The sequence below is a fragment of the Leguminivora glycinivorella genome, chromosome 14 (assembly GCF_023078275.1).
Source record: "Leguminivora glycinivorella isolate SPB_JAAS2020 chromosome 14, LegGlyc_1.1, whole genome shotgun sequence".
In the NCBI taxonomy this organism is placed as follows: domain Eukaryota; kingdom Metazoa; phylum Arthropoda; class Insecta; order Lepidoptera; family Tortricidae; genus Leguminivora; species Leguminivora glycinivorella.
In genome coordinates this window covers 15,859,682-15,883,774 of record NC_062984.1, presented here as the reverse complement: position 1 = coordinate 15,883,774, position 24,093 = coordinate 15,859,682, and the positions used below count along the sequence as shown (strand labels likewise).

The 24,093-nt window shown below is 42.4% G+C and overlaps 2 protein-coding genes across 4 annotated transcripts in view; one reads left to right on the top strand and one right to left on the bottom strand.

Moving 5' to 3' along the window:
- The window catches only part of LOC125233243 (transmembrane protein 94), a 34,050-nt gene extending 12,472 nt beyond the window's left edge, over nt 1–21,578 (top strand). The window contains exons 17-30 of one of the 3 annotated variants that reach the window (XM_048139178.1): nt 366–467; nt 1,845–1,977; nt 3,400–3,546; nt 5,401–5,529; nt 12,105–12,184; nt 12,324–12,447; nt 12,981–13,031; nt 16,102–16,224; nt 16,941–17,105; nt 17,961–18,046; nt 18,361–18,551; nt 20,133–20,226; nt 20,495–20,671; nt 21,270–21,578. In XM_048139178.1, coding sequence (XP_047995135.1) covers nt 366–467; nt 1,845–1,977; nt 3,400–3,546; nt 5,401–5,529; nt 12,105–12,184; nt 12,324–12,447; nt 12,981–13,031; nt 16,102–16,224; nt 16,941–17,105; nt 17,961–18,046; nt 18,361–18,551; nt 20,133–20,226; nt 20,495–20,671; nt 21,270–21,342 — 1,675 coding nt within the window. In that variant the 3' untranslated portion in view covers nt 21,343–21,578. The remainder of the gene's footprint in view (nt 1–365; nt 468–1,844; nt 1,978–3,399; nt 3,547–5,400; nt 5,530–12,104; nt 12,185–12,323; nt 12,448–12,980; nt 13,032–16,101; nt 16,225–16,940; nt 17,106–17,960; nt 18,047–18,360; nt 18,552–20,132; nt 20,227–20,494; nt 20,672–21,269) is intronic. The other 2 variants (XM_048139180.1, XM_048139179.1) reach the window with 2 other exon arrangements.
- Nucleotides 21,579–21,824: 246 nt separating this feature from the next.
- LOC125233246 (dual specificity mitogen-activated protein kinase kinase 6) lies at nt 21,825–23,954 on the bottom strand. Its single transcript, XM_048139184.1, has 3 exons — nt 23,624–23,954; nt 23,341–23,506; nt 21,825–22,840 (listed from the first exon to the last, which is right to left on the bottom strand). Exons 1-3 carry the CDS (start codon nt 23,683–23,685, stop codon nt 22,064–22,066), a joined length of 1,005 nt encoding a protein of 334 aa, XP_047995141.1. The 5' UTR covers nt 23,686–23,954; the 3' UTR covers nt 21,825–22,063.
- Nucleotides 23,955–24,093: the final 139 nt, after the last annotated feature.

Sequence of the window (24,093 nt, the reverse complement as noted above, 5' to 3'; positions counted from 1 at the left end):
TTTACAGTAAGTGTCTGTACGGGCAGGGGTTTTTGGACCAATCAGAACAATTAACGTTATAATGTGAATTACAATTCACTATTAGTATTTCCTTAAGAAACTAATTAGGTATAACAATAAAGTATATGGGTATCACTATAACTATTATACCATCTTTCCATGACTTCTTCATGTTGAATGCCATTAAAAGTACATGACCGATGAAACAATATCGATCTAACAGGGTTACTTGGCCTTACGTTGTCGCGTGCGATTACATACTTAAAGTCCCACTTGACTTATCGCGCGCGACTTCGCAAGTCTTCGCAATCTGATTGGTCCTTAAATCGCCCTGTCCGTTGAAACTGACCGCCAGCGTGTTGCAGCCGAACCGCGTCGCCGCTGTCTTCTCAAACGCTCGCCCGCCCGAGGCCCCTCAATAGGGCCGTCGACACTTGTGACGCGGTCAGGCTCGGCTTTTATAATAGGTTTGTGTTTATGACGATTGACTGCTAATGCGTTAGGTATCGGTCAATATCAATGAGATTGGCCCTATATCGCCCTGAACATGGAATCTGTTCTAACAGACGCTCGACCGCCCGAGGCCCCTCAATTGGGCCGTCGACAGTTGTGACGCGGTCAGGCTCGGTTTTTACAATAGTTTTGTGTTCATGATGATGATCCTTGACATTGAACGCTACTCCGTTCTTTGATGGGCGGTTACAGACTAAACTCGACTCGAGACTCAACCAAAGTTTACTTAGATCTTGGTCGTTCTGAGTAGTTCGAACCGTCGCGGACGAAGACAACTACCCCTAAACATTTTCAAACATACCATAGAGACCTTTTCAAACACAGCCGGGTCAGAGCGTAGCGCAGATTCTTTAACAGTAAGTATTTACTTTAGGGCTTTTAAAAAAAAGACAACTTCTTTCCAGATTCTACTAATTATAGATGTCTTAAATATTAAATTAAATCCGAAACCTGAACCTTTAACGCAATCGCAGTCAATCGGTAACATTTTTTTGTATCTCTTTTAGTACATTACTCGTGTTTTAATGCAAATAAGGCACTAGAAGAGACTTTTAAACTTTTTTTGTAAGCACGAAAAATGTATTTTCTTTTCAGAAACGAATTGCCTCCTACTTTTTCTGAACTATTATTATTTGTCCTGAACTTTTTTAACAAACATAGGCACTGTAGGTAGTATTATTAGAATGTGCACTCTCAGTTTAGCACTGCAGCATGACTAGACTGTCTTTGATGCCCAACCACTTATGCCGTCCTAAATTTAATCTGATATGTGTAAAAAGTAGTAATACCCCATTTTAGTCCCTATCCATTTATCTGTCGATTATTTACAAAATCTTTAGAATTATCTATTACTTTGTTTACCCTCTCAGTAGCATTTTACCTGGACTATTGACGCATGCAACATTTTTTTGCCCAACTGTATGGCATTCTAACACAACTAACACGACATTTATCATAGTATTAACCGTGCAATTACTAAGAGCAATAATCACCGTATCACGTAGTAGATAATAAAGTACAATCCACTAATTCGTACAATCTAAATATTTGTGTATTTTATTAAACTATATTTAAATAGGCTATTTATTAGTTTATTTGACTTGCATATAATAAATTATTTAGTTATAAGATAAGACTATGTAGCGCGTAGAAACATTTGCATTGGAGAAATAACTGTTTGTTTTTCATTTAAGTTTACAAAAAGAACAAAAAGTATATCAAAAAGTATATGACCATCCAATACCTAATGTTTATACTCAGCACACACTTATTGCTGTATCTGTGTTTCTTTGTAATACTTAAAATAAACTAATCAATATCAATGTTACTAGCAATACCATGGCAGCCTCGAAGGCACTATCTATGTCGGCCCCTGGAGCTATAAACTTGGACCATACCACGGTTAAATTTGACAGCGAAATCAAAAAGGCCAGGCATTCTATCACCACGCACACTGGGCTCAAGGTAGGTCAAAACAATATTGTAAATACTGTATAAAATGTTGAACCTTTTGTAAAGAGCTTAAGTTCCAAAATCTTCCTGCAATAATATGATTCAGAACCTTTTTCAAGCTTAAAACCTTTACACAAAATTGTACATTTTTCTAAAGTACACCGTGTCCAATAAGTCCGAATACTCACATTTTACCTCAGTTCTAAAGATATAGGGATCACAGGCCATCAAATTCTTATTTAAACTAAAGAGTATATTCCTCTTAATAAAATACAAGCACAAAGTACATGAAATTTCCGAAGTGTCTAAGAAAAACAAAGAGGTAAAGTGCCAACAAAATACTTGCTCGGCACGCAGGTGACGAGTTATTTTTTATAAGGAGAATCTGTATGTGATAAAACAGACGCCACGTGTCCAAAATAAACTATTATGGGTACCGAGGAGAGATAACGTTCCGGGCAACTAGAAAAATGTGCCTAGGTTCCAGAGCTCACCATCGGCCCAGGTGTGGGATGCAGTATGTAAGCGAGGTAAACTACCTTCAGTACTTACAGATAAAAGCGTTAAAATCAACGTTTTTTTTTCTTTAAAACCAAGGTTTTGGAGAAAAAATGCCTTAAAGTTAAAAAGGATGCTTGGGAATGAGTATCATGTGTCCCAACAAGACGCACCTCCAGCACATTCGGCAAATGGTATTCTAGCGTAGTTTCAGACTAATTTGGCAGTTTTTTATCCGAAACATGAGTGGCCACCCAGGCCTCCAGGTTTAGGCGTATTAGACTATTTTGTATGGTCATACATGCTTTGAAGACTAAATTTTTATAAAATCATAAACCTAGATCATTTCAAAAAGGTTATCGAGAGTATTTGGGATGAAATGTGAAGAAAACGGTGCGTGCCGCGTGTGATCCGTTTGAGAAGCGTTTGAGGCTGGTAAACAAGTTAATGCTGGAGTTATTCCAAAACATTTGTTGTGAATGTAGTAAATAAGAGTCCCATTCATAAAATATAATAATAATGTAGTAAATATTTGTTCATTTTGTTTTATTGGCTATTTGTGCTGTATTCAAACTTATTGGACACGGTGTACATTAAACATATATTCCAAAAGTTACATCTGCAATGGCCTGTTGTTTGAGAGACTTGAGGCCGAAAATATATTTCAATCATTGACTGTATATTTCTCATTCATTGTTTACCAAAATAATTGATCTGTTGTATGCGATTTACGTAAATAGACTCGTCCAGACCTATAAAAATTTGTGCGCTAAAAGCCATTAGGTTTTATGGTTGCGTTATGTTATGATGCCTATAAAAGGTGGGTAGCAACTTTCATTTTTAATTCCAACAACGGTTATTTTTATCGATAGATCGATTATTTTGCCATCAAACCATATTAACAACACGAACCCCAATAATCACGTTCCCTCGCAGTTCCAACGCAGCAGTATAGCGACATCGCACCCGTCGGCCGACTCGCTTCTCGACTCGGACTCGCCGGCCGACGCGTGTCGCTCGCTCTCCTGCCTGACAGACTCGACCGACCACTCGGCGCCCGTCAACTTCGACATGAGCAACCGTGTGAGTACATACACAGACAGCGCGTCTGTCAGTCGACTCGGACTCGCCGGCCGACGCGTGTCGCTCGCTCTCCTGCCTGACAGACTCGACCGATCACTCGGCGCCCGTCAACTTCGACATGAGCAACCGCGTGAGTACATACACAGACAGCGCGTCTGTCAGTCGACTCGGACTCGCCGGCCGACGCGTGTCGCTCGCTCTCCTGCCTGACAGACTCGACCGATCACTCGGCGCCCGTCAACTTCGACATAAGCAACCGTGTGAGTACATACACAGACAGCGCGTCTGTCAGTCGACTCGGACTCGCCGGCCGACGCGTGTCGCTCGCTCTCCTGCCTGACAGACTCGACCGATCACTCGGCGCCCGTCAACTTCGACATGAGCAACCGTGTGAGTACATCATACACAGACAGCGCGTCTGTCAGTCGACTCGGACTCGCCGGCCGACGCGTGTCGCTCGCTCTCCTGCCTGACAGACTCGACCGATCACTCGGCGCCCGTCAACTTCGACATGAGCAACCGCGTGAGTACATACACAGACAGCGCGTCTGTCGGTCAACTCGGACTCGCCGGCCGACGCGTGTCGCTCGCTCTCCTGCCTGACAGACTCGACCGACCACTCGGCGCCCGTCAACTTCGACATAAGCAACCGTGTGAGGACATACACAGACAGCGCGTCTGTCAGTCGACTCGGACTCGCCGGCCGACGCGTGTCGCTCGCTCTCCTGCCTGACAGACTCGACCGACCACTCGGCGCCCGTCAACTTCGACATGTGTGAGTACATACACAGACAGCGCGTCTGTCAGTCGACTCGGACTCGCCGGCCGAAGCGTGTCGCTCGCTCTCCTGCCTGACAGACTCGACCGATCACTCGGCGCCCGTCAACTTCGACATGAGCAACCGCGTGAGTACATACACAGACAGCGCGTCTGTCAGTCAACTCGGACTCGCCGGCCGACGCGTGTCGCTCGCTCTCCTGCCTGATAGACTCGACCGATCACTCGGCGCCCGTCAACTTCGATATGGGCAACCGCGTGAGTACATACACAGACAGCGCGTCTGTCAGTCGACTCGGACTCGCCGGCCGACGCGTGTCGCTCGTTGTCCTGCCTTACAGACTCGACCGACCACTCGGCGCCCGTCAATTACGACATCAGCAACCGTGTGATTACATACGCAGTATAGCGAGTACCCGTCAACCGAGTAATATCAGACCACATCTACCTAACGGTGTTCCAGCCTAACAGTTCCTCGAGATCGTGTGACATACATATTATGTTTGGCTTATTCAACCAAATATCTTTTGAAAAGTTTGACCTTGTTGTTCGAACAAATTCGACTTGTATCATCAATATTGTGATTTATTTCGTTTACTAAAATACTTTTGTTTCAAACGGATAAACCCGCAATAAGTCGAACTTGTAAAATTCACAATGCAAATTTCTCTTAGTGCAGGTATGTATATAATATGCCGGCATAAACATAAACACAGCGCCCTTCATGGTAGTAATACGTAATAACTCTTAAAGTTCTGTTAATACCCTTGTAATTATTTCATAAGAGAGTAGAAATATGGTCTATCTTAATATGGTCTTATCTTATGGCCTAATAATTGATGCATTTGAATAAAAAACAATCTTTTTGTTACATTACATATACGTCACAGGTTTCTACTTATATACTTACCCCCTTATTCATAAACGTACTGTAAAGTTATCAAGCCGATAAAGTTCGTTTGTCCCTTTCCGACTTATTGGTGTGATAGAAAAGGACAAACGAACTTTATCGGCTTGATAACTTTAGAGTACGTTTATAAATAAGGGGGTAAATGATTAATTAATAAATGATTTCAGGCGAAACTCCCTCGCGGTATCGACGCCATCCGCCCCCACATAGAACAAGTGGACAATGTTCCGCTGCTAGTGTCGCTCTTCACGGACTGCTCAGCGCGCTCCGTACAAATGATGATACAGATCATGCAGGTTTATAACTATCGTATTTTTTTATTAGGTGTGAAGAGTATATTGTGAAGTTGATGATGGGCTGACAACCAGTCACTGCGATTAATTACAATTTCATTTTCTTTCAACCTCTAATGGCCAAGAGTGTCAGTGACACTGAAACTTGAGCAATTTATATGGTCTGCCCCGTCTGCCTACCCCATTTGAGAATACAGGCGTACGTTTATGTACATATGTAATATACAGATAATCTTGTATTGTATTGTATTTATTTATTGCAATTCACATGTACATTACAGGTTTTACAAGTACTTAAAAGTATAGGTAGGTACACAAATGACACATGAAGCCCTGCGGGGCGCAGCAATAATTAATGTAGGTAGGTAGGAAGTATTTCGCTTATACAATTTGTTAGGTACAATCTTTTTCACGTTATGACGGTGCGCCAACAAATAAGGGTAAACAAATGAAACTGTTTCGGCTATGACTAGGTACTTCATAGTAATTATAGTAAGTAGGGGTATAGGCTTTCAATAATGTTTTTTTTTTTTTTTTTTACTTTGTTTATTCATTATCGTTAAAAAAGTCTTGTAAGCTGTAATAACATTTTTCGATTAAATATTGTTTCAGGGTTTTGTTAAATATTTTATTCGATTGGATATCTTTCATGTCATTCGGTAACTGGTTATACACTTTAATTGCCATATTTTGTGGGCTTGTGCTATGCAGTTTTAGTTTTGAGTTTGTTGTTTGTACGAGGTTATTTTTATATCTCGATTCGTATCGTCTAGGCTGGTCACCGATTTTTTTGAATAATTCGGGGTATTTTCGTACAAACTTACAGAGCTCAAAGATATAGATTGAAGTTAGGGTTAAGATTTTCATATTTATGAAATGAGGGTGGCAGCTATCGGGAAATTTAATGTTCGCTAATATTCTTATACAAGTTTTTTGGAGAATGAATAAATCGTTTATATCCGTACTATTTCCCCATAGGATAATAGAATATTTTAGCCACGAATACGCATACGCATAATAAGCTGCGAGGGCAGATTTTAAATCAGTGGTTTTTTTAAGTACCCTTAATGCATACGTAAATTTTGACATTTTGGTTGCTATTTTCTTTACGTGCGCTTTCCAATTTATGTTTGAATCTATGTCCAAACCGAGAAGTGTAAAAGTATCAACGCATTCTAGTTTTATGGTGTTGTACGAGAATTCTATTTCTAAAGGGGTTTTTTGGTATGGCCTAAATTGCATTAACTTAGTCTTTGCAAAATTGATTTCTAAATTATGGTCGTTCATCCAGTGCGTAATATCTGTTATTATTTGTGCCGTTTGTATATCCGAGGTCTTTATAGAGAGAGTACGTCGTAGACGTCGCATCGGACCGGTAGATGGCGCCATCGTTCGTTGTAAGTCGCTCCGGCGTCACACCGCCGCGATGTTGGTAGTCCCGTTTTTCCCCATCTGCAACACAAGGCTCCCCGCGCCCCGACCCGCCACCAGCCACCCTCTTTGTTTCGTCGAACGCCGAAGTGACCGGTTGTCGCGTATTCCGTTCGAACATTTTTACAGCATGGTGTCTCGAAATTAATCTTTTAGTTTCTATTTCTGGTCAAACCAGAGTTATTCGTGTTTTTATTTAAAAAAGTGGCTTATAACGTTTCGGAATTATGAAATTTTTCAATTTCATCCGTCAATTCTTTCTTCCCTTTTAATTTACACTCGTTCGTCTTGAATAATGAGATATATTATGCCTCGCTAGCGATCATTATTCGTCTTTCGAGGTTCTCACTATAGAAATGAACGAGCGGTGCTTTATGATTCTACCCACTTTTTTGTAAGAAAGTTCCATGCTGCAAAAATCGTTACCGTTAATCAGTTTTCTTTTTAAACTATTCGCATTTCCGAGACTAAAGTAGGAAGTGTTATCCGCGTATTAAAAGTTTCGCGCTAGAATATAAGCGGTAACGTAGGTAAGTTGCCGCCTCGATGGTGATGCAGAGCGTTCGTCTGCCGTGACAACGCCGCGATCCTGCTGAAGCTGTCCACCAGTATCGCTGGCCGCCACGCTTATGCTGGCGCCTCGATGGTGATGCAGAGCGTTCGTCTGCCGTGACAACGCCGCGATCCTGCTGAAGCTGTCCACCAGTATCGCTGGCCGCCACGCTTATGCTGGCGCCTCGATGGTGATGCAGAGCGTGCGTCTGCCTTGACAACGCCGCGAGCCTGCTGAAGCTGTCCACCAATATCGCTGGCCGCCACGCTTATGCTGGCGCCTCGATGGTGATGCAGAGCGTTCGTCTGCCGTGACAACGCCGCGATCCTGCTGAAGCTGTCCACCAGTATCGCTGGCCGCCACGCTTATGCTGGCGCCTCGATGGTGATGCAGAGCGTGCGTCTGCCTTGACAACGCCGCGATCCTGCTGAAGCTGTCCACCAATATCGCTGGCCGCCACGCTTATGCTGGCGCCTCGATGGTGATGCAGAGCGTTCGTCTGCCGTGACAACGCCGCGATCCTGCTGACTGTCCACCTGCTGTAGCTGTCCACCAGTATCGCTGGCCGCCACGCTTATGCTGGCGCCTCGATGGTGATGCAGAGCGTTCGTCTGCCGTGACAACGCCGCGATCCTGCTGACTGTCCACCTGCTGTAGCTGTCCACCAGTATCGCTGGCCGCCACGCTTATGCTGGCGCCTCGATGGTGATGCAGCGAGCTCATCTGCCATGACAACGCCGCGATCCTGCTGAAGCTGTCCACCAGTATTGCTGGGCGCCACGCTTATGCTGGCGCTTCAGTGGTGATGCGGAGCGTAATACTGTTAACCGCTGCACAGGCGTCGCAATCCTTCTGCTGCGTCTGCCGTGACAACGCCGCAAGCTACTTGAAGTTTTCCACCGGTGTCGACGGCCGACACGCTGATGCTGGCGCCTTGATGTCGCCTCGATCGCACGAGGTAAGATTGCAGACGCGGCGACCTTCATCGCGCCACCGAGCGCAATACTGCGGCTGCCGCGAAGGCGTCGCTAATTTTCCTGCCGCGTTTGCCGTGACGACGCCGCGAACTCTGTTGATGCTGTTCACCGATGTAGCTGACTGCCACGCTGGCGCCGGTGCCTCCCGCGCTGACGGCGGCGACCTCGAGAGGGCCACTGAGCACGATACTGCGTGACGCGACAGGGCATCGAGACGCCTTTCGAGCTGACGACGGCCGTCTCAATCTCACCGCCGAACATAACAGCGTCTGCTGCAGTGACAAGCTGGTAAGATTGCTGATGTGGGCCCTTGGTGCTGCTAGCCGCCACGCTGATAACGCCCGTCGCGCCTAAGATGTCACGCTCACCGCGAACACTGTCTTCCCCTACAATGGTGCTACGACCACGACTATCCAGGCTCCGTCTGCTACGGTATCGCTGCTGACCAGGCTGATACTACCCTCCAATGTGACGCCGGGCGCCGCTATCAGCTGACATCCCGTACACTATGGTATCCACTCTTCTCTTTCCAGTTCCCGTGAAGTACGACAGTATTTACACTCTATTTTGACCAAGGACTCCTCCGTCGCCGAAGTGAGAACAGATAAATTCTAAAGATGCTACGTCCTAACGTGGTTTGGACACCCATAGTTGAACGAGGTAAGACGTCAATAACCGGACGAGGAGCCGCACTGCTGCGAGGGTGTCCTGACGATGTTCGCGAGCTATCTAATCGGAGAGGCGCCTCGCGAGACGACCCTGTGATTCCTGTACATCGCTCATTGTGTAGGTCAAAAACATCGTAAAGGTTTGCGGAATTAAAAAAAAAATCTCTTTCAGAATGTCCAGATCTGAATTCGAGCCAGCGTCCTGCATCCTGAGCGTGCGTCTGTTTACCGGGTGGACACCAAAACCGATCGGTAATCTGGCCGCGGGGTTCCAAGTACACGACGATTTCCCGGAGGCTTGTGGCGCCCACTGTCCATTCGAGAGATTAACTTATTCGCCGAGCCTCTAATAAACAAATTGGGAAAAATAAACCCGCTTCGCCTTAGTGAACTTGAGATTCCAGCTCAAAGCGAAAGGGGCCAGGAACTCAGGAGGACTTCAGTAGTTATCATCTGGCTCGACTATACTGAATTAATATAGTGCTTGATTCGATCGTTGAACCTGATTTCATCAATTTCACAACTTTCGTAGTCTACAGAGGAAGGTTGCACCGCTGCAGTTTCCAGCATTACCTCGTACAGCTGCCGATAGCTGTAGGCCAATCGCCCCTGTTTTGCTTGCATCTGCAGCCCGATAAGACCTTCAATAATCGGAACATTGTACGAAGTAAAGCTCTTCCGATGGAAAATAATCTTCAACAGGCGGTGGCGCTAGCGACTGAAGTGACATGCAGCCGGATTAAGGTTCGCATAGCACTATATGCTATGCACAGTTCGGTTGTATGTTATGTTATGCTGTACGATGGCAGGATTACATCTCTTCTGTTACGAGTAACTACGACAGTAACTGCTGACTCCAACAGACTGTCGTACGAGGTCAGTATGCACCCCCTGGGAGCCAAGTAAGTGACCTTCGGTGACCTCGCCTTCTTCTGCTTCGCCCGTCATCGTACCTCTTCGTCTGCGAGAGCCCTGCATTACGTCGTACAACGGTACGTATTAAGCCTCCGCCACACATAGCGCTAACGCTACGCTATCAGCGCGCTGAATGCGCGTGCATTCCGCTCGCGTCCCGCGCGCGTTGCGCTCGCAATCAGCGCTCGTTAGTTCCCGCTAGCGCCCACTGGGCGCAACGCCAGCGTTTGTGCGGTGCACCGCCATTATTGCGCTCCGCCTACGCTCTTAAAGCGCGCATGTGTGGCGGTGTTTTAATTCACACCTTGACCTGCTACCACGACGTGTTCAGCAACCACCAGCGATGCGACACGGACGTCTCCACCTCTCAGTCTACTCTGTCGACCTTCATTGCACGAAGTAGAAATCCGTCGCATCGGGTTTTGGATTAGGTAATGGATTACCCTAAGAGTCAATGACTGACTTGAAGAAATCGACTGATACCTCCGTCCAGTGTAGTAACAATCGACAGCGCTCGTACTTTTCATCTTCTAGGCTAGTTTTACCGAGCGATCGGTATCCTCAAATGCCCTCACTAAAAAGAGTTCAGAGTTCAGGAGTCTCGCTTGCAACCGCGCTCGCTTGACGCGAAATAGTCTGATCGAAAATACCAGTATTGTAACAAATAGCCCTTGGGCGCGTGAGTGATGACCTTTTTCTGTGTTTGATATGGACGTAAGACGTTGGACTTTAAATAGTCATATCAAAGCTAATATTGATTTAGATAATTTTTACGAAGGGTTGACAAAAGCAGTATCAATTACGTTACCCTGCTACAGTACAGATAGTTACACTACTTTTACAGTTAATTTCCACACTCTGTGTCTGAAATTGGGTTTATAACCTGATAAAATAACGTGTCTGTTAATAATAATAGTGTATCTAAGGTTTTTGTATCTTTTTCAAGTCAGCCTCGCCTACATCTTTTTTGGTTTTGATCTGCGATGTATAATAATGTCATTTCTCTAACTATTCGCTGACTAAAGCTAAACGTCATCACGAAAATCTCTTTAGGCGTTTCTGGCACCGAGATATTCGCGGATCGAAGGCTATTTCGACTGATACATCTGTCAAATCGGTTCAACAACTGATTCACTTATTCTTCTATGCTATGCCAATAGGGCTACCAAAGGCTTGCGCGCCAGCTGACTCGCCACCAGGAGATAATAAACAGGTCTCTATAAAGACCTCGGATATACAAACGGCACAAATAATATAATAATTTTACCTTCCAATAAAATTGTTATTATTTTGCCTGGTATATCCGAGGTCTGAGTGATGCCTTCCTGGTAGGCTTAATATACCGTCGGCACTTCTCCTCAACAATGAGGGTGGCTGGTGGCGGGTCGGGGCGCGGGGAGCCTTGTGTTGCAGATGGGGAAAAACGGGACTACCAACATCGCGGCGGTGTGACGCCGGAGCGACTTACAACGAACGATGGCGCCATCTACCGGTCCGATGCGACGTCTACGACGTACTCTCTCTATAAAGACCTCGGATATACCAGGCAAAATAATAACAATTTTATTGGAAGGTAAAATTATTATAATATGTTGTTGAGATTTTCGTGAAGATTTTGATCGTTTAGACATGGTGTAAGCACGGAAATATCGTCAGCGAATAGTACACAAGTTTGATTTATTATTTTTGGGAGATCGTTTATATAGATCAAAAATAATATGCATCCAAGGACACTTCCTTGAGGAATGGAATTCTGTACGTGTTGTACATCGGATCTGACGTAATTTATATACCCGGTTTTGTGATCGACACTTTGTAGTTCCACGTATTGTTTACGATTTTTTAGATAAGAGGTAAACCATTTGTGGGTTATTCCTCTTACGCCAATCCCGTATAATTTATTTAAAAGTATTTGATATTGGACTTTGTCGTAGGCCTTAGACATATCTAATAAGATTCCAATGGCGTTGTTAAACGCATCCCCAAAATCTGTGTAAATAAGGTTCGCGTATCTTAAAATTTTACTTGTTGCAGGATTACGGCGAAGTTGTTTGCGTGATGGGCTCCGCGGCTAACTGTCTAAACATGGAGATTTTCATGCAAGCGGATGCCAGGTACACGTTATATTGTAAAATTTATTGGTACATTATTTTTTAGTTATTTTCAGTTTGCAAGCTTATCGCGTATTTAATACTGCAGCTACAGTAGTATCATGTAAGCAACATTCTTCAAACTTCACTTGTTGTTTGACAGTATCGCAGTGGAACCACTGTACCCAGTGCTGTGTCAGAAAATGCCGCCATACCAGGTACCTGGGGACTGTATAGGACCTATCGACCTAGCGCGGGCCCTGAACTCCGTGCCTTGCTCTTTGTCGGTAAGCACTGTGATTTTCTTACTATTTTTGTATATCCCCATGTTTATTGTCTAAAATTGCAGTTAAAAGTTTAATCTCTATCTATTTATTATCTAGTCTTTCTTGTTAGATTTGGACTTTATGGAATTAAAAAAACATGTTTAAAACAAGTATCTATCAATATTGGAATTAATACTAAGACTCATTGAATAGGACTACTAAGAAGTCATTGCCATCACTGGATGGCTTTTATCGTCTATAGACGATTTTTTTTGTACCATTGGAGAAACTTCTGTCTTTTCTGATGGCTGAACAGCTCGATTCGAGACCGACACAGTTGCAAGACTGTATTTAAAAATACACACACAATCCGACAATTATTCATTTTAAATGATGCGTTCGTGGCCGAATAACTCCTGATAACGAAATACTAAACAAGTTTTTGGCATAAATGTTGCTATAAAGTGTTACACTACTACATATATGCATCATTGTGTTCCTTTTCCTAGTGAAATGCTATAAAAATTGTATTATTTTGCACGCTACCGGAAAAGTTGTTAAACAAATGGCAAAACCAGCCGTTTAACAAATACTGCAGCAAACAGGTGGGTTTTCCTTGACTGTCTACTAAAAAGACGTATAGATTATGGAAATGGAAGTATATATGCATTTGTGTTTATTTCATTCTTTATTTATTTCTATTTTTATTGTTTTATTGAGTTTGTTTCGTGTCTGTTTTATTGAGTCTCTTTCAGTCTGTTTCATGGCTCATTATCGAAAAGGTTTTAAGTATTTAAATACCATAAACCCAGGGTTTGATTTGAACAGTGACCCAGAGAAACGTAACGACGGCAGCGAGTTACAAGAAAATATCGATTGATCCATTTACGCTGTGTAGATAAGTTTATTTTTCGAACATATGCTAATTTTACGGTGATAAGGCCCTAATGGTTGCAAGAAAAAATAATGCTCAAAGAAGTATGTATATAATTAAATCCTAACTTAGCTAGGATTCCTAAGCCACCTGTAGTCATAACCATCTGTTTTTTTTAATTTCAAGCACAGGTATTTAAAGACCATAGCTCAACTGTGTTTATTTAGGCCCACTTGCACCAACCACTTAACTCAGGGTGGGCTGTTAACTGTCAAATTGCATATAAAATGGTAGGTTAACCCTCGCGTTAACCCTCCATTTTCATTGGTGCAAGTGGCCCTTAATGGTGAAAAAAAAATCTGATTTTATTCTAGTTTCTACTATGATGTAAATCTTATTTAAAAAAATGTGTTTATTATTATAAACTCTTAATATTATAGTATAAGGCACTGGTCCCACCGCGAGCTAGTAAGCTATGAGCTATCGGCTATAAAAACGAACTAAAGATAAGCACCCCCGTGCAAATAAAAGAGACACGGCGATTTTGATAGCTCACCGCTGGGCGAGTAACTATAAACATCGCCGTGTCTCTTTTATTTACACGGGAGTGATTATCTTTTGTTCGTTTTTATAGCCGATAGCTCATAGCTTACTAGCTCGCGATGGGACCAGTGCCTAAGACCCTTGTCATTCTCGCCTTACAAAAACAAAATTTATTGTACAGTCAACTAATTTGAATCCTAGGCCACTGTAGAACCGTGTCGTATTGACACCGTGCTTTATTTGCTATAGGTCAGTTTGACTTTTACTGTGAAAGGGTTCTACAGTGGCCTAGGATTCAGATTGGTTGACTGTACAAATGTATGTCACCTGCGTTAAGTCTGTACCTAAGTAAGTATGTCGTTTAAACATATGCAAAATTAAGTAAATATCTAGTTAGTTAAGGATACTGAATGAAGTCGAATGAAATGTGGGTTACGTATAAACTTATAACCTACCACTTGAGTACATACTGTATATTGTGGTAGGTTGTATATAATAATACTGATGTCAGTTGGCAATATGGCTCGGACTACGCTGAACTGTTTAGTGCTCCTATTATTGATAAGAAAGTCCCTAGCTACACTTAACGTCGTTAACGCAGTGTCTAATCTAACGTCGCGCCCTATCGAGGGTCTCGTCACTAACATCAAAGATTTCGACCATCTTGCTTCCGAAAATGGATACGAGGCTCAGAAACACCAAGTTGTAACCAACGATGGATACGTACTGACTATGTTTAGGATTCCAGCAGGAAAGACATGTAATAAGAAAACCCCGATTCTCTTAATGCATGACCTTCTTGAAGCGTCTGAAAATTTCATCCTCTCCGGACCCGATTCTCCAGGGTTCCTCCTAGCTAAAGAATGCTACGACGTGTGGTTCGGAAATGTACGCGGCAATCACCACTCCCGGAACCATATGGAATTAAATCCCGAGAAAGACTTGGAATTTTGGAAGTTCTCAGTTGACGAAATGGGCACATACGACGTCCCTGCCATGGTCGACTATATCTTGGACGCCACGAACACACAAAAGTTGATCTATATTGGTTTCGCTCAAGGCGCTGGAGCTTTCTTTATCATGCACTCGGAAAGATCCGGATACGCTGACAAGATCAGCCTTTTCGTCGGTTTAGCGCCAGCCACAAGACAATATTACACCAAATCTATACTTTATAGAACGGGAACGATTGCCGTAAAGACAGCGCAAAAACTTTTGGAGTCTGCAGGAGTATGGGAGGTTTTATCGAGAGGCATGCCTATTCAAACCGGCGCAAGTACATTTTGCCAAGTAAAAGCCCTGGCGGCGATTCTCTGTAGTCAGGGATTAGCTTTAGTGGATTCGCCTCATCCGGGCTCTATTACAGCAGGCACTTATAAGGAGGTATTTCAGCATGATCCAGCAGGGACGTCGATCCAAAACCTAGCGAAATATGGGCAGGCCATGAGTAATCTCAAGTTTGTTAAATTTGACTATGGGTCTAAACGTAATACGGAAGTTTATGGGACTTCTGAGTCGCCTGAATTCGATCTTGGAGCAACGAAGGTACCAACTCTCATCTTCGTTGGCAAGTCAGATCACCTAGTTGACATCAGGGATTTGGACTGGGCTGTGGAACAGCTGCCTAACGTGCTGGAGTACGTTAAGATCGAGGATCCTCTGTGGAACCACTTCGATATGGCTTACAGTAAATACTGGAAGACCACAATATTTGACAAAATGAAGACTTATTTGAATAAGTACCATGATGATCATTTCTGAAGGTCTCCAATTTAATAAATTCGATTAAATCAATATTCATTGTAATGTAACCATATTAACGTAGGTATGTACTCCATTTTAAAAATAAATACCTACTTATAAATACATCTGTGTTTACTTTCAACTGTAGGTGTAGGAAACTTATATGACAATATAACTTATATACTTGTTTATCTGCTTTTAATCTATTTGTATTTACGCTTTTGTAAAAGATAATATTATAGCTAAATTTGTCTTTCTTTAGCTAATCATTTAATTTAGATTTTTCTTGCAAACCAACCATCTCCTATGGATATTTTTTTACTAGCCTAGTGTAGTGTCCCACTGCTGGGCAAAGGCCTCCCCTCGCTTCTTCCACTCAACCCTATCTCGTGCGTAATCCTGCCAGCGTGGATAGAATGCGTCCAAGTCATCCCGCCATCTCTTCGGTCTGCCTGAACCCCGCGCGGCCTGCACCCTCTACGGATATAAAAATGTGTATTTGGTTAACTTGTCAGATGACGCGCGACGCCGACGTTTCTCTCTTCACATTGATCACAATGTCGCGACACTTCACCTCTTGCCTGTGGAACTCCACGCAGTTTTGGATGTGCGCTGTGTGCTTCATATCTGTCCTACAGGTGAGTTGGCATTAATTGTAGATTACATAGGTAGGCTAGTAATAGTTATTTGTTATACAAGGGGGCAAAGTTGTATTTTAACGCCGAGTGTGGAATTAAAAAACGAGCAATCGAAAGGATTCTATAGTTGAACCACGAGCGAAGCGAGTGGTTCGAGAATAGAATCCTGAACTTGCGAGTTTTTTAACACACGAGAAGTAAAATACATTTGCACCCGTGTGTAACACAAAACTTTTCCCCTCACTACAGCGAGGAAACTACAACGCAAAATGCGTCTATCACTGCTTCTAGTAGTTCCACAGGTGGTAAATCATCTTTATTACTAGATTCACCTACTTTTATCAATTTTAAAGCAGTTATTTTGACTTTATTCAAGGCCAAATTACTTTACCCACTAGTGGATAAAATGCGTTTTTACCCGCTGGTATTAAACGACAAAACACGTGTTTCCGAGCTAGTTAGGGGAAAAGTAACAAATGTCTCAGATCACATGTAGTTGTCGACAAACATGTGATCTGCCCAAGGTGTGACATAGGTACTACTTTTCTGTTCTACGGAGTCGGAAGAGCGGTAACTTCGTCGAAATTCGACATTTTTCGTCACCGACACCTTCATCTTCGTGATTCTCACAGTTATCAAGTCACATCATAATGCCTATCTATGACTTCCTCACAATTTGTATGCCACTTGACTTGTCTAATTGTATATGTTCCCAGGTCGGTTCCTTGTACGCGTTCCTACCACTAGTTTTGAGCGCAGGCGGCGCGGCATTGGGCAGCGCGGCCGCAGCTCTTCTCGGGACGGCGTTGGCGTTCGCGCCCGTCGACGCTGCGGTCATGCAGCGTGCCGCGACCAGACCGCAGCTCGCGCCGCACAAACGGGTAAGGTGGTAGATGTAGCATAAATATCATATATGGCAACACCGCGGTTTCCCTTGCTAGCATTGCTTACATTTACGCGTTCCTAAGCCTGCTTTTAGACAGCTCTTCTCGGGACGGTGTTGGCGTTCGCGCCCGTCGACGCTGCGGTCATGCAGCGTGCCGCGACCAGACCGCAGCTCGCGCCGCACAAACGGGTAAGGTGGTAGAGATGTAGCATAACTATCATATAAGGCAATTCCGCACTTCCGCAGTCTCTTGCTAGCATTGCTTACCTTCGCTGCTTTTAAACAACTCTCTCGGGACGGCGTTGGCGTATCGGCATTCCACCGCTCGTTTTGCACAGCACAGGCTGAGAAGTGAGAACGCTGCGGTTGAGCACTCGGAACTATGTTGTGCTGCGCTATAATCATCTTGAAATCTCCATGGTTATCGTTGGGACACTGAGATCCTTTTCTATTTACACGCCTTAATACATTCAATTTAAAAAAAGTTTCCAAGATACAGACACGATTTTATTTTTCCTGCAATATTTAGCATAAAACCAATGGTCCGTAAAATTTTCATAATTTTTCGTTGGTAAGCCTAGATGATAAAGGGGGGGGGCGGTTTTTTTTTTAAATTTGTTTTTTTTCCACAATTAAAAATTATAAAAAAAAGTCTATTTACTTTCAATGAAATTTACAGTCTGCCCCCCTTTCATTTTGGCCATTTTCTACAATTACCTGCGCAGCGGGTTGTCCGGCGTGTGAGTAAAGTTCACAAGTGCCTACCAGGCGAGTACTTGGTTACGAAAGTTGAGGAGTAATTCTCAAAAAAATATTTTTACGGACGTAAAACAAGTGATTTTGTCCCCAGATGATTCTGTTCGTGTTCTGGTGCTACGCGTGCAAATTCATCCCGTCTGTTATATCCATATTGGTGCTCTATGGATTCACACTGAGGTACGTATTAATATGTGCACACCAAAACCAATAAAAAAATTCATGTTTTACGGATTTTGAGGAAAGTGGTGGCATCCATTGTAGTTCTTTCATATTTTGATGTGTCCATATGGAGCACAGAAATATGAACGAATGTATTCGACCCGATACCCATTTCTTTAAACTGAAAGTTACAAATTACAGGCGTCTCTTTCCAACTTGTCATTATTAGACATTGACTTATAAATTGTAACTTGTAGCTTCGAGAAATGGGCCCCTGAACTATTATAAAAATAATACGTAGGTAGAGGCACCTAAGTCCATCGTTCTTTCAGATCGTTCTGCGAGCAAATATCAGAAGCAACCAACGCGACATCCTGCTGGATCGTGTATCCTATCAACGTGGGCAACTATTCCGTAGCTCACGACCTAACCAGAAAGTCCTGGCACGGCTGGGGCGATGACTTCTACGACGGGTTTTACCTGGCGCAGCATATCACATTAGCCTTGCTTACCTTGCATTTAAGTAAGTTGACAGGTTTATAACATGCACATTGTCAACAGTTTTGTAGCCCACGACCTAACCAGAAAGTCCTGGCACGGCTGGGGTGACGACTTCGACGGGTTTTACCTGGCGCAGCATATCACACTACCCTTGCTTACCTTGCATTTAAGTAAGGTATCTCTTTTAATGTAACAGGCAACATGAGCAACTATTCCGTAGCTCACGACCTAACCAGAAAGTCCTGGCACGGCTGGGGCGACGACTTCTACGACGGGTTTTACCTGGCGCAGCATATCACATTAGCCTTGCTTACCTTGCATTTAAGTAAGTTGTCCCTTTTACAACAGGATACGTTCACAACTATTCCGTAGCCCACGATTTAACCAGGATAAGCTGACAATGCTTTTACGGTGGGTTCTGTGTGTGTAGTAAAATATGACAAAAAAGGCTATGATGGGGCCAAGAACGATTTAATACTGGACTGACAAAGCCCATACAAAAAAGCGTACCCATGAAATGTATGGGCCGGGCCTTTTAAGCTTAAAACTAGATGGCGCTGTTCGCAGCCTGGAAGTGGCCAAAATCATATTTTCCCCAAATATTTTTGCGTGTTTTTGTTTTATAAGAACAAATGACATATCGTCACTACTTTTAAAAAAACTTGTATCTTCGTCTGTCAATGAAAAGAAAATTATAGTAAGTATGTATGGAATATAATTAATTCCTCGCAATCGAAGTGAAAAGCAGAGTGTACAACAGGGGCATAAATTTAATAATAATTATTGAAACCCAGATCAAATCGCGCCGAGCGCGGAAGCGCGGGAAGGAATATATCTCCCTCTCGCTTACCCGTAGGTACACCTCCTTATATACTATCTCATACCGTTCAGGTGGAATGCGGAATTACTGAAAGTACATAAATTTACTAAGTTATAGTGATTTTTTCAATACGTACATAATAAACAGCATTGGTACATCAATTTCTATAAGAAAAAAGTAGATGATGTATATTCTATCTATGAGAACTGAGTGGCGCCGCTGCAGAGCATGCTCTGCAGCGGCGCCACAATAAAAGCCCATTATTTCATTTCCCGCTATAGGTACAGTCATAACATTACACGTACATACTGTACGTCTTACGAACATCATTTTAACATATAATTAGTTGAATTTCATTAAGGTGGCGCCGCTGCAGAGTAGCACACGAGATTTTTTAAAAGTAGTGACGATATTTCTTTATTATAAAATCATGATATCACGTCAATACACATTTTGAAAAAAAAAAATTGTAGGCATAATCAGTGTAGTTATGATAGTATTTAATAGGTGGCGCTAAAAAATCGAGGTACGATTCTTAGTATGAAGTATGTAAAATCCTTGGATGGGGCCATGTACTTGTACAACTTGGCAAAAAGAGTATTAATAGGGACGCCACCGACTCTATGTAAACTGTTTTGCATGTGGCAACTATTGAGCCACTTTGTATAAGAGCAGTAAATGTTGCTGTGATTAAAAAAAACTAGTTACATTTCTAAACTTTTTGGGCAGGCTGTATGCAAAACTTTAAACGTTGCTAATTATTACATTTTACTTTGTCCGCAGTTGTTATATCGTTGTCTTTCATACATCGACAATCTTCCATTTGGCGGCGTTGCTTTTGGAGCAACAAGGTGTGGTCCGTCGCCGTACTCGTTTTGTAAGTGACATTTTATCATTCGTTGATATTTGCTCGATAAGTAAGGGTGGATTTTTTAACTCTTTGAACGCTAACCTTATATCAGGGGATTCCTAGGGACGCAGTAAGGCAATGTCCTCGCCATGTCACCTATCGATTTCGAATAATCTAGCTAAGTTAGCTTTTATTACTATACCTTCCCGTATTTTTATAAGTACCTTATACTTTCACGTAATTCTTTATTGTGTTGCAATTCGCAAAGAAGCAATAATACCTGGCCATGTTTCAGAATACTCCTCCAAGCGGCCATAAGCCTATTCATGCTGCGGCACAACTACGGTTCCTGTGAGAACTGGGATCTTTGCTCACTGCGGTACCACGTTCCTTGGCAGTTGGCACTTGGCTACGGTGGCTCATTACTCGCTGTGTTCGCGCTTAACGAGTTCATCAAGTGGCAAGAAATCAAGTTAGTACCGTTATTACTTTGAAAACTGGCGATAAAATAGCGTTGAACACAACGCCATCTAGGGATATGTGATAGCTCCTAGGAGTTCGCGAATCATCGCTCACTGCGGCATTACGTACAGTCGACTACAAAGAGATGTATACACTTTTTCACCTTATTACAATGCAATAAGGTGAAAAAATGGATACATCTCTTTGTAGTCGACTGTACCTTAGCAGTTGAGTTCATTACTACCTGTGTTCACGCTTCATGATAGTTAATCAAGTGAGATTACTAATAGGTACCTACTTCAAAACAAAGCTCTAAAATAGCGCTACCAACGCTGCTGTCTTGTGTTTATCTCTTTCTATCTTAAGGCGACTTAATAAGTCGTGTCCACAGCCTAACTTACTAATCAGTTTTGTTATTGGAGCCCAAACAGGCGGGATTATAGGTAATTAAGTAATTATTCTGCACCGATAGCATGGTAGCGCGATAAACGATAAAAAATCTGACCGTCCCTATCGAACTTACAAATAGTGCGAAAGGGACGGCCTGATGTTATATCATACTTGCCTGTGCCTGAGGTATTATTTTAATGTTTTTGTTTTGTTTGCAGAGCCGACGTGCGGAATCAAAGACGAGCCCGATTGGACTTCGGGACGAAATTGGGCATGAACTCTCCTTTCTAGTCAATTTTACTAACGTTTTTGAACATTTTTCGTGCTTTTGCTCAGGACTAAACCAACCACCTTTCGGTTGGCTAACCTGAGCCTGACGAGGCCTAAGGGGCTGAAACTTTAAGTTAAGGAAAAGTGACATAGTACTTATTTAATTATTTATATTGTGCTCTATTTTGTACTTACTGTTTTACAGTACACTGTTTTTGATAAACATACAAATTATTACAATAAAAATTTCTAAAATATACATGTTTTAATTTAACGACAAATTATAGATCATACACATACGACACACAAGATATCATTATATGTACTTAGATAATTTTGCAGGCAAAGTAAAGGTTCACTTGAGTGGTCAGATATCGTTCAATTGGGGCGATTGGGCTTCGATCGGCTCTCGTACACTACCACAGATTATTACTTGATTCTTGGCAACTCAAATGATGGCAAGTATTTTGCTCGCGATTTTAAATAAATGAAATAAGACTTTGAAACAAATACATCGTTTATTTAGATTTTAGACTAAGTAATTTGTGATGTACATTATACACAGCAGTCATCGGCAATCGGTTCGTTCGACGTCCTCGTTAACTATGCTAATTACATGATTAATACAAATCAACACTAGTTACATTTGTTAATAACAATTTTTAATTGCATTTTCCGTTCCTACGCTAATGTTAGTAACTAAACACTTGTACTTAGAGGTAAGAAAATATTTTCGCCGGTACTAGGAGTCTTCAGGCAAGTCTAATATCTCTATAACGAAAGAGCAGACATCTGTCTCTTTCTGACTATGCTCTTGGCAGAATGGGTGAGCGAGCAAGGCGTCATAGTTAGGCCTCTGCTTGTAGTCTTTCTTCAGGCACTGTGTGATCATGTCATCAAAATCTGCTGAGAATTGATCTTTTGGAAGACTGGGCGGGTCATCTTTGACCACTTGTTTTAACTGCTCAAATGGCGTGCCCCAGGTATTGTAGGGGAATTTACCTGTAGCTAGTTCTATCATTGATATACCTAGAGACCAAACATCACTACGTATATCATATTGGCCAGGATTGCCGGTCGGATCAATCCTTTCAGGTGCCATGTATGGTTTGCATCCTGCATCAATAGTTTTAGCAACTGAATCAACCAAGTAACCCGATATACCAAAGTCACACATTTTGACTTCTCCCTTTCTGTTGATCAATATATTGGAAGGCTTGACATCTCTGTGGATTACCTTAAGCTTTGAGTGGAGGTAGTGCAAGGCACTGACAACAGAGAAAGCTATTTTCCCGAGAATGTTCTCAGGTATAGTCCGGTTGTTCTTGTAGACTTTAGCATAGAACTTGTCAAGGCTCATGTCCATAACTTCCATGCAGATCCAGACGTCGCCCTCACGGAACATGGCTCCATAGAAGTGCACTGTGTAGGGGCACGCACTGGCACGCATGGAGACGTCCAGGTCCATTAGCAGCCGCTTCAACTCTTGGGACTGTGTGTTAAATGTTGCTGTGATTCTCTGAAACAAGAATTAAGTCTTGGATATTTGACTTAATTTGATTGATATAACACAACCTATGATTGATATAACACCTTAATTATAAAATACCTGACATGCAGAATGTGAATATTGAATGTGTTTAGCTGTTTTTTTTGTATGCATAGGTAGACATTTGACCACGATTACACCTGATGGTAAGTGAAAATTTGCTGTGGGTATCATATGAAAATGTGGCATTTATTTAGGTTCTACTCTACTTGTCTTTGACTTGATAACCTTGGTACAGGGGTAGCTTGGTATAGTTTTAGGTTATTTTCATTGTGAATGCTAGTCAAGACTACATGTCATTATTATAAATGCTGTAAGTACATACTACCTCTACAATAATATAACTTATCTGTTGGATGAGTGGCAGAAATTACTCACTATAAATACTCTTAGTAATGACACTCAGAATCTAAAAAATAACAACTTGGAAACAAACAAAAAACATAACCTTTTGACCTTGGGGGATTTACCTTGACAGCCATGGTGGTGTTACTGGGCCGGTGCAGCATTTTCTCGACGATGCCGTACGCGCCGCGGCCCAGGTCGCAGATCTTGACTAGATCATCAGCATGCACCGTAAATGTTTTGTCGTCCACTGTTATAGTAGTCTGCTTGTCCAAATTACGAGGAGGCGTACTAAAAATATATAAACATAATCAAATAATATATCTATAATACACAGTACGAAACTGATAAGTCGAAATATGTTTATTTTAGTAATTTCAGAAATGTAGCAACTCAAGAATTACTTACACCGTCACTTCCTCCTCTTTCTTGAAGTTGAAGCCGGGTGGCTTTTTCTTGCCGCCAGACATATTGGTTACTTTTTCAGCAAGTTAACTAATGTAAAATAGCTTAAACACTACTAAAATTGACGAATACACAGCCTAGCGTCCTGTGGTAGTAGACGCTGGATCTACCGTATTACGCTAATAGTTCTACTATTTACATATCAATTACAATTCCATTTCATTATTCCTGCGACAACTTTGTTAATACGCATGAATTAAAGCAATTTTCATAATCAAATATAAAAATATCTCAAAATATTCCAGTAGAGCACATACCTACGGATTTGACATTAGTGGGCAAGTGTTGCTATATTCCACCCACTCATTCATCTATTAAATAGTTACTAGCTTTAAAAAAAAAGATAAAGACATTAGGGCTAAATACACCGCGCCGTGACCTTGTAATTGTCTCACGTGAAAGCGAGAACAAGA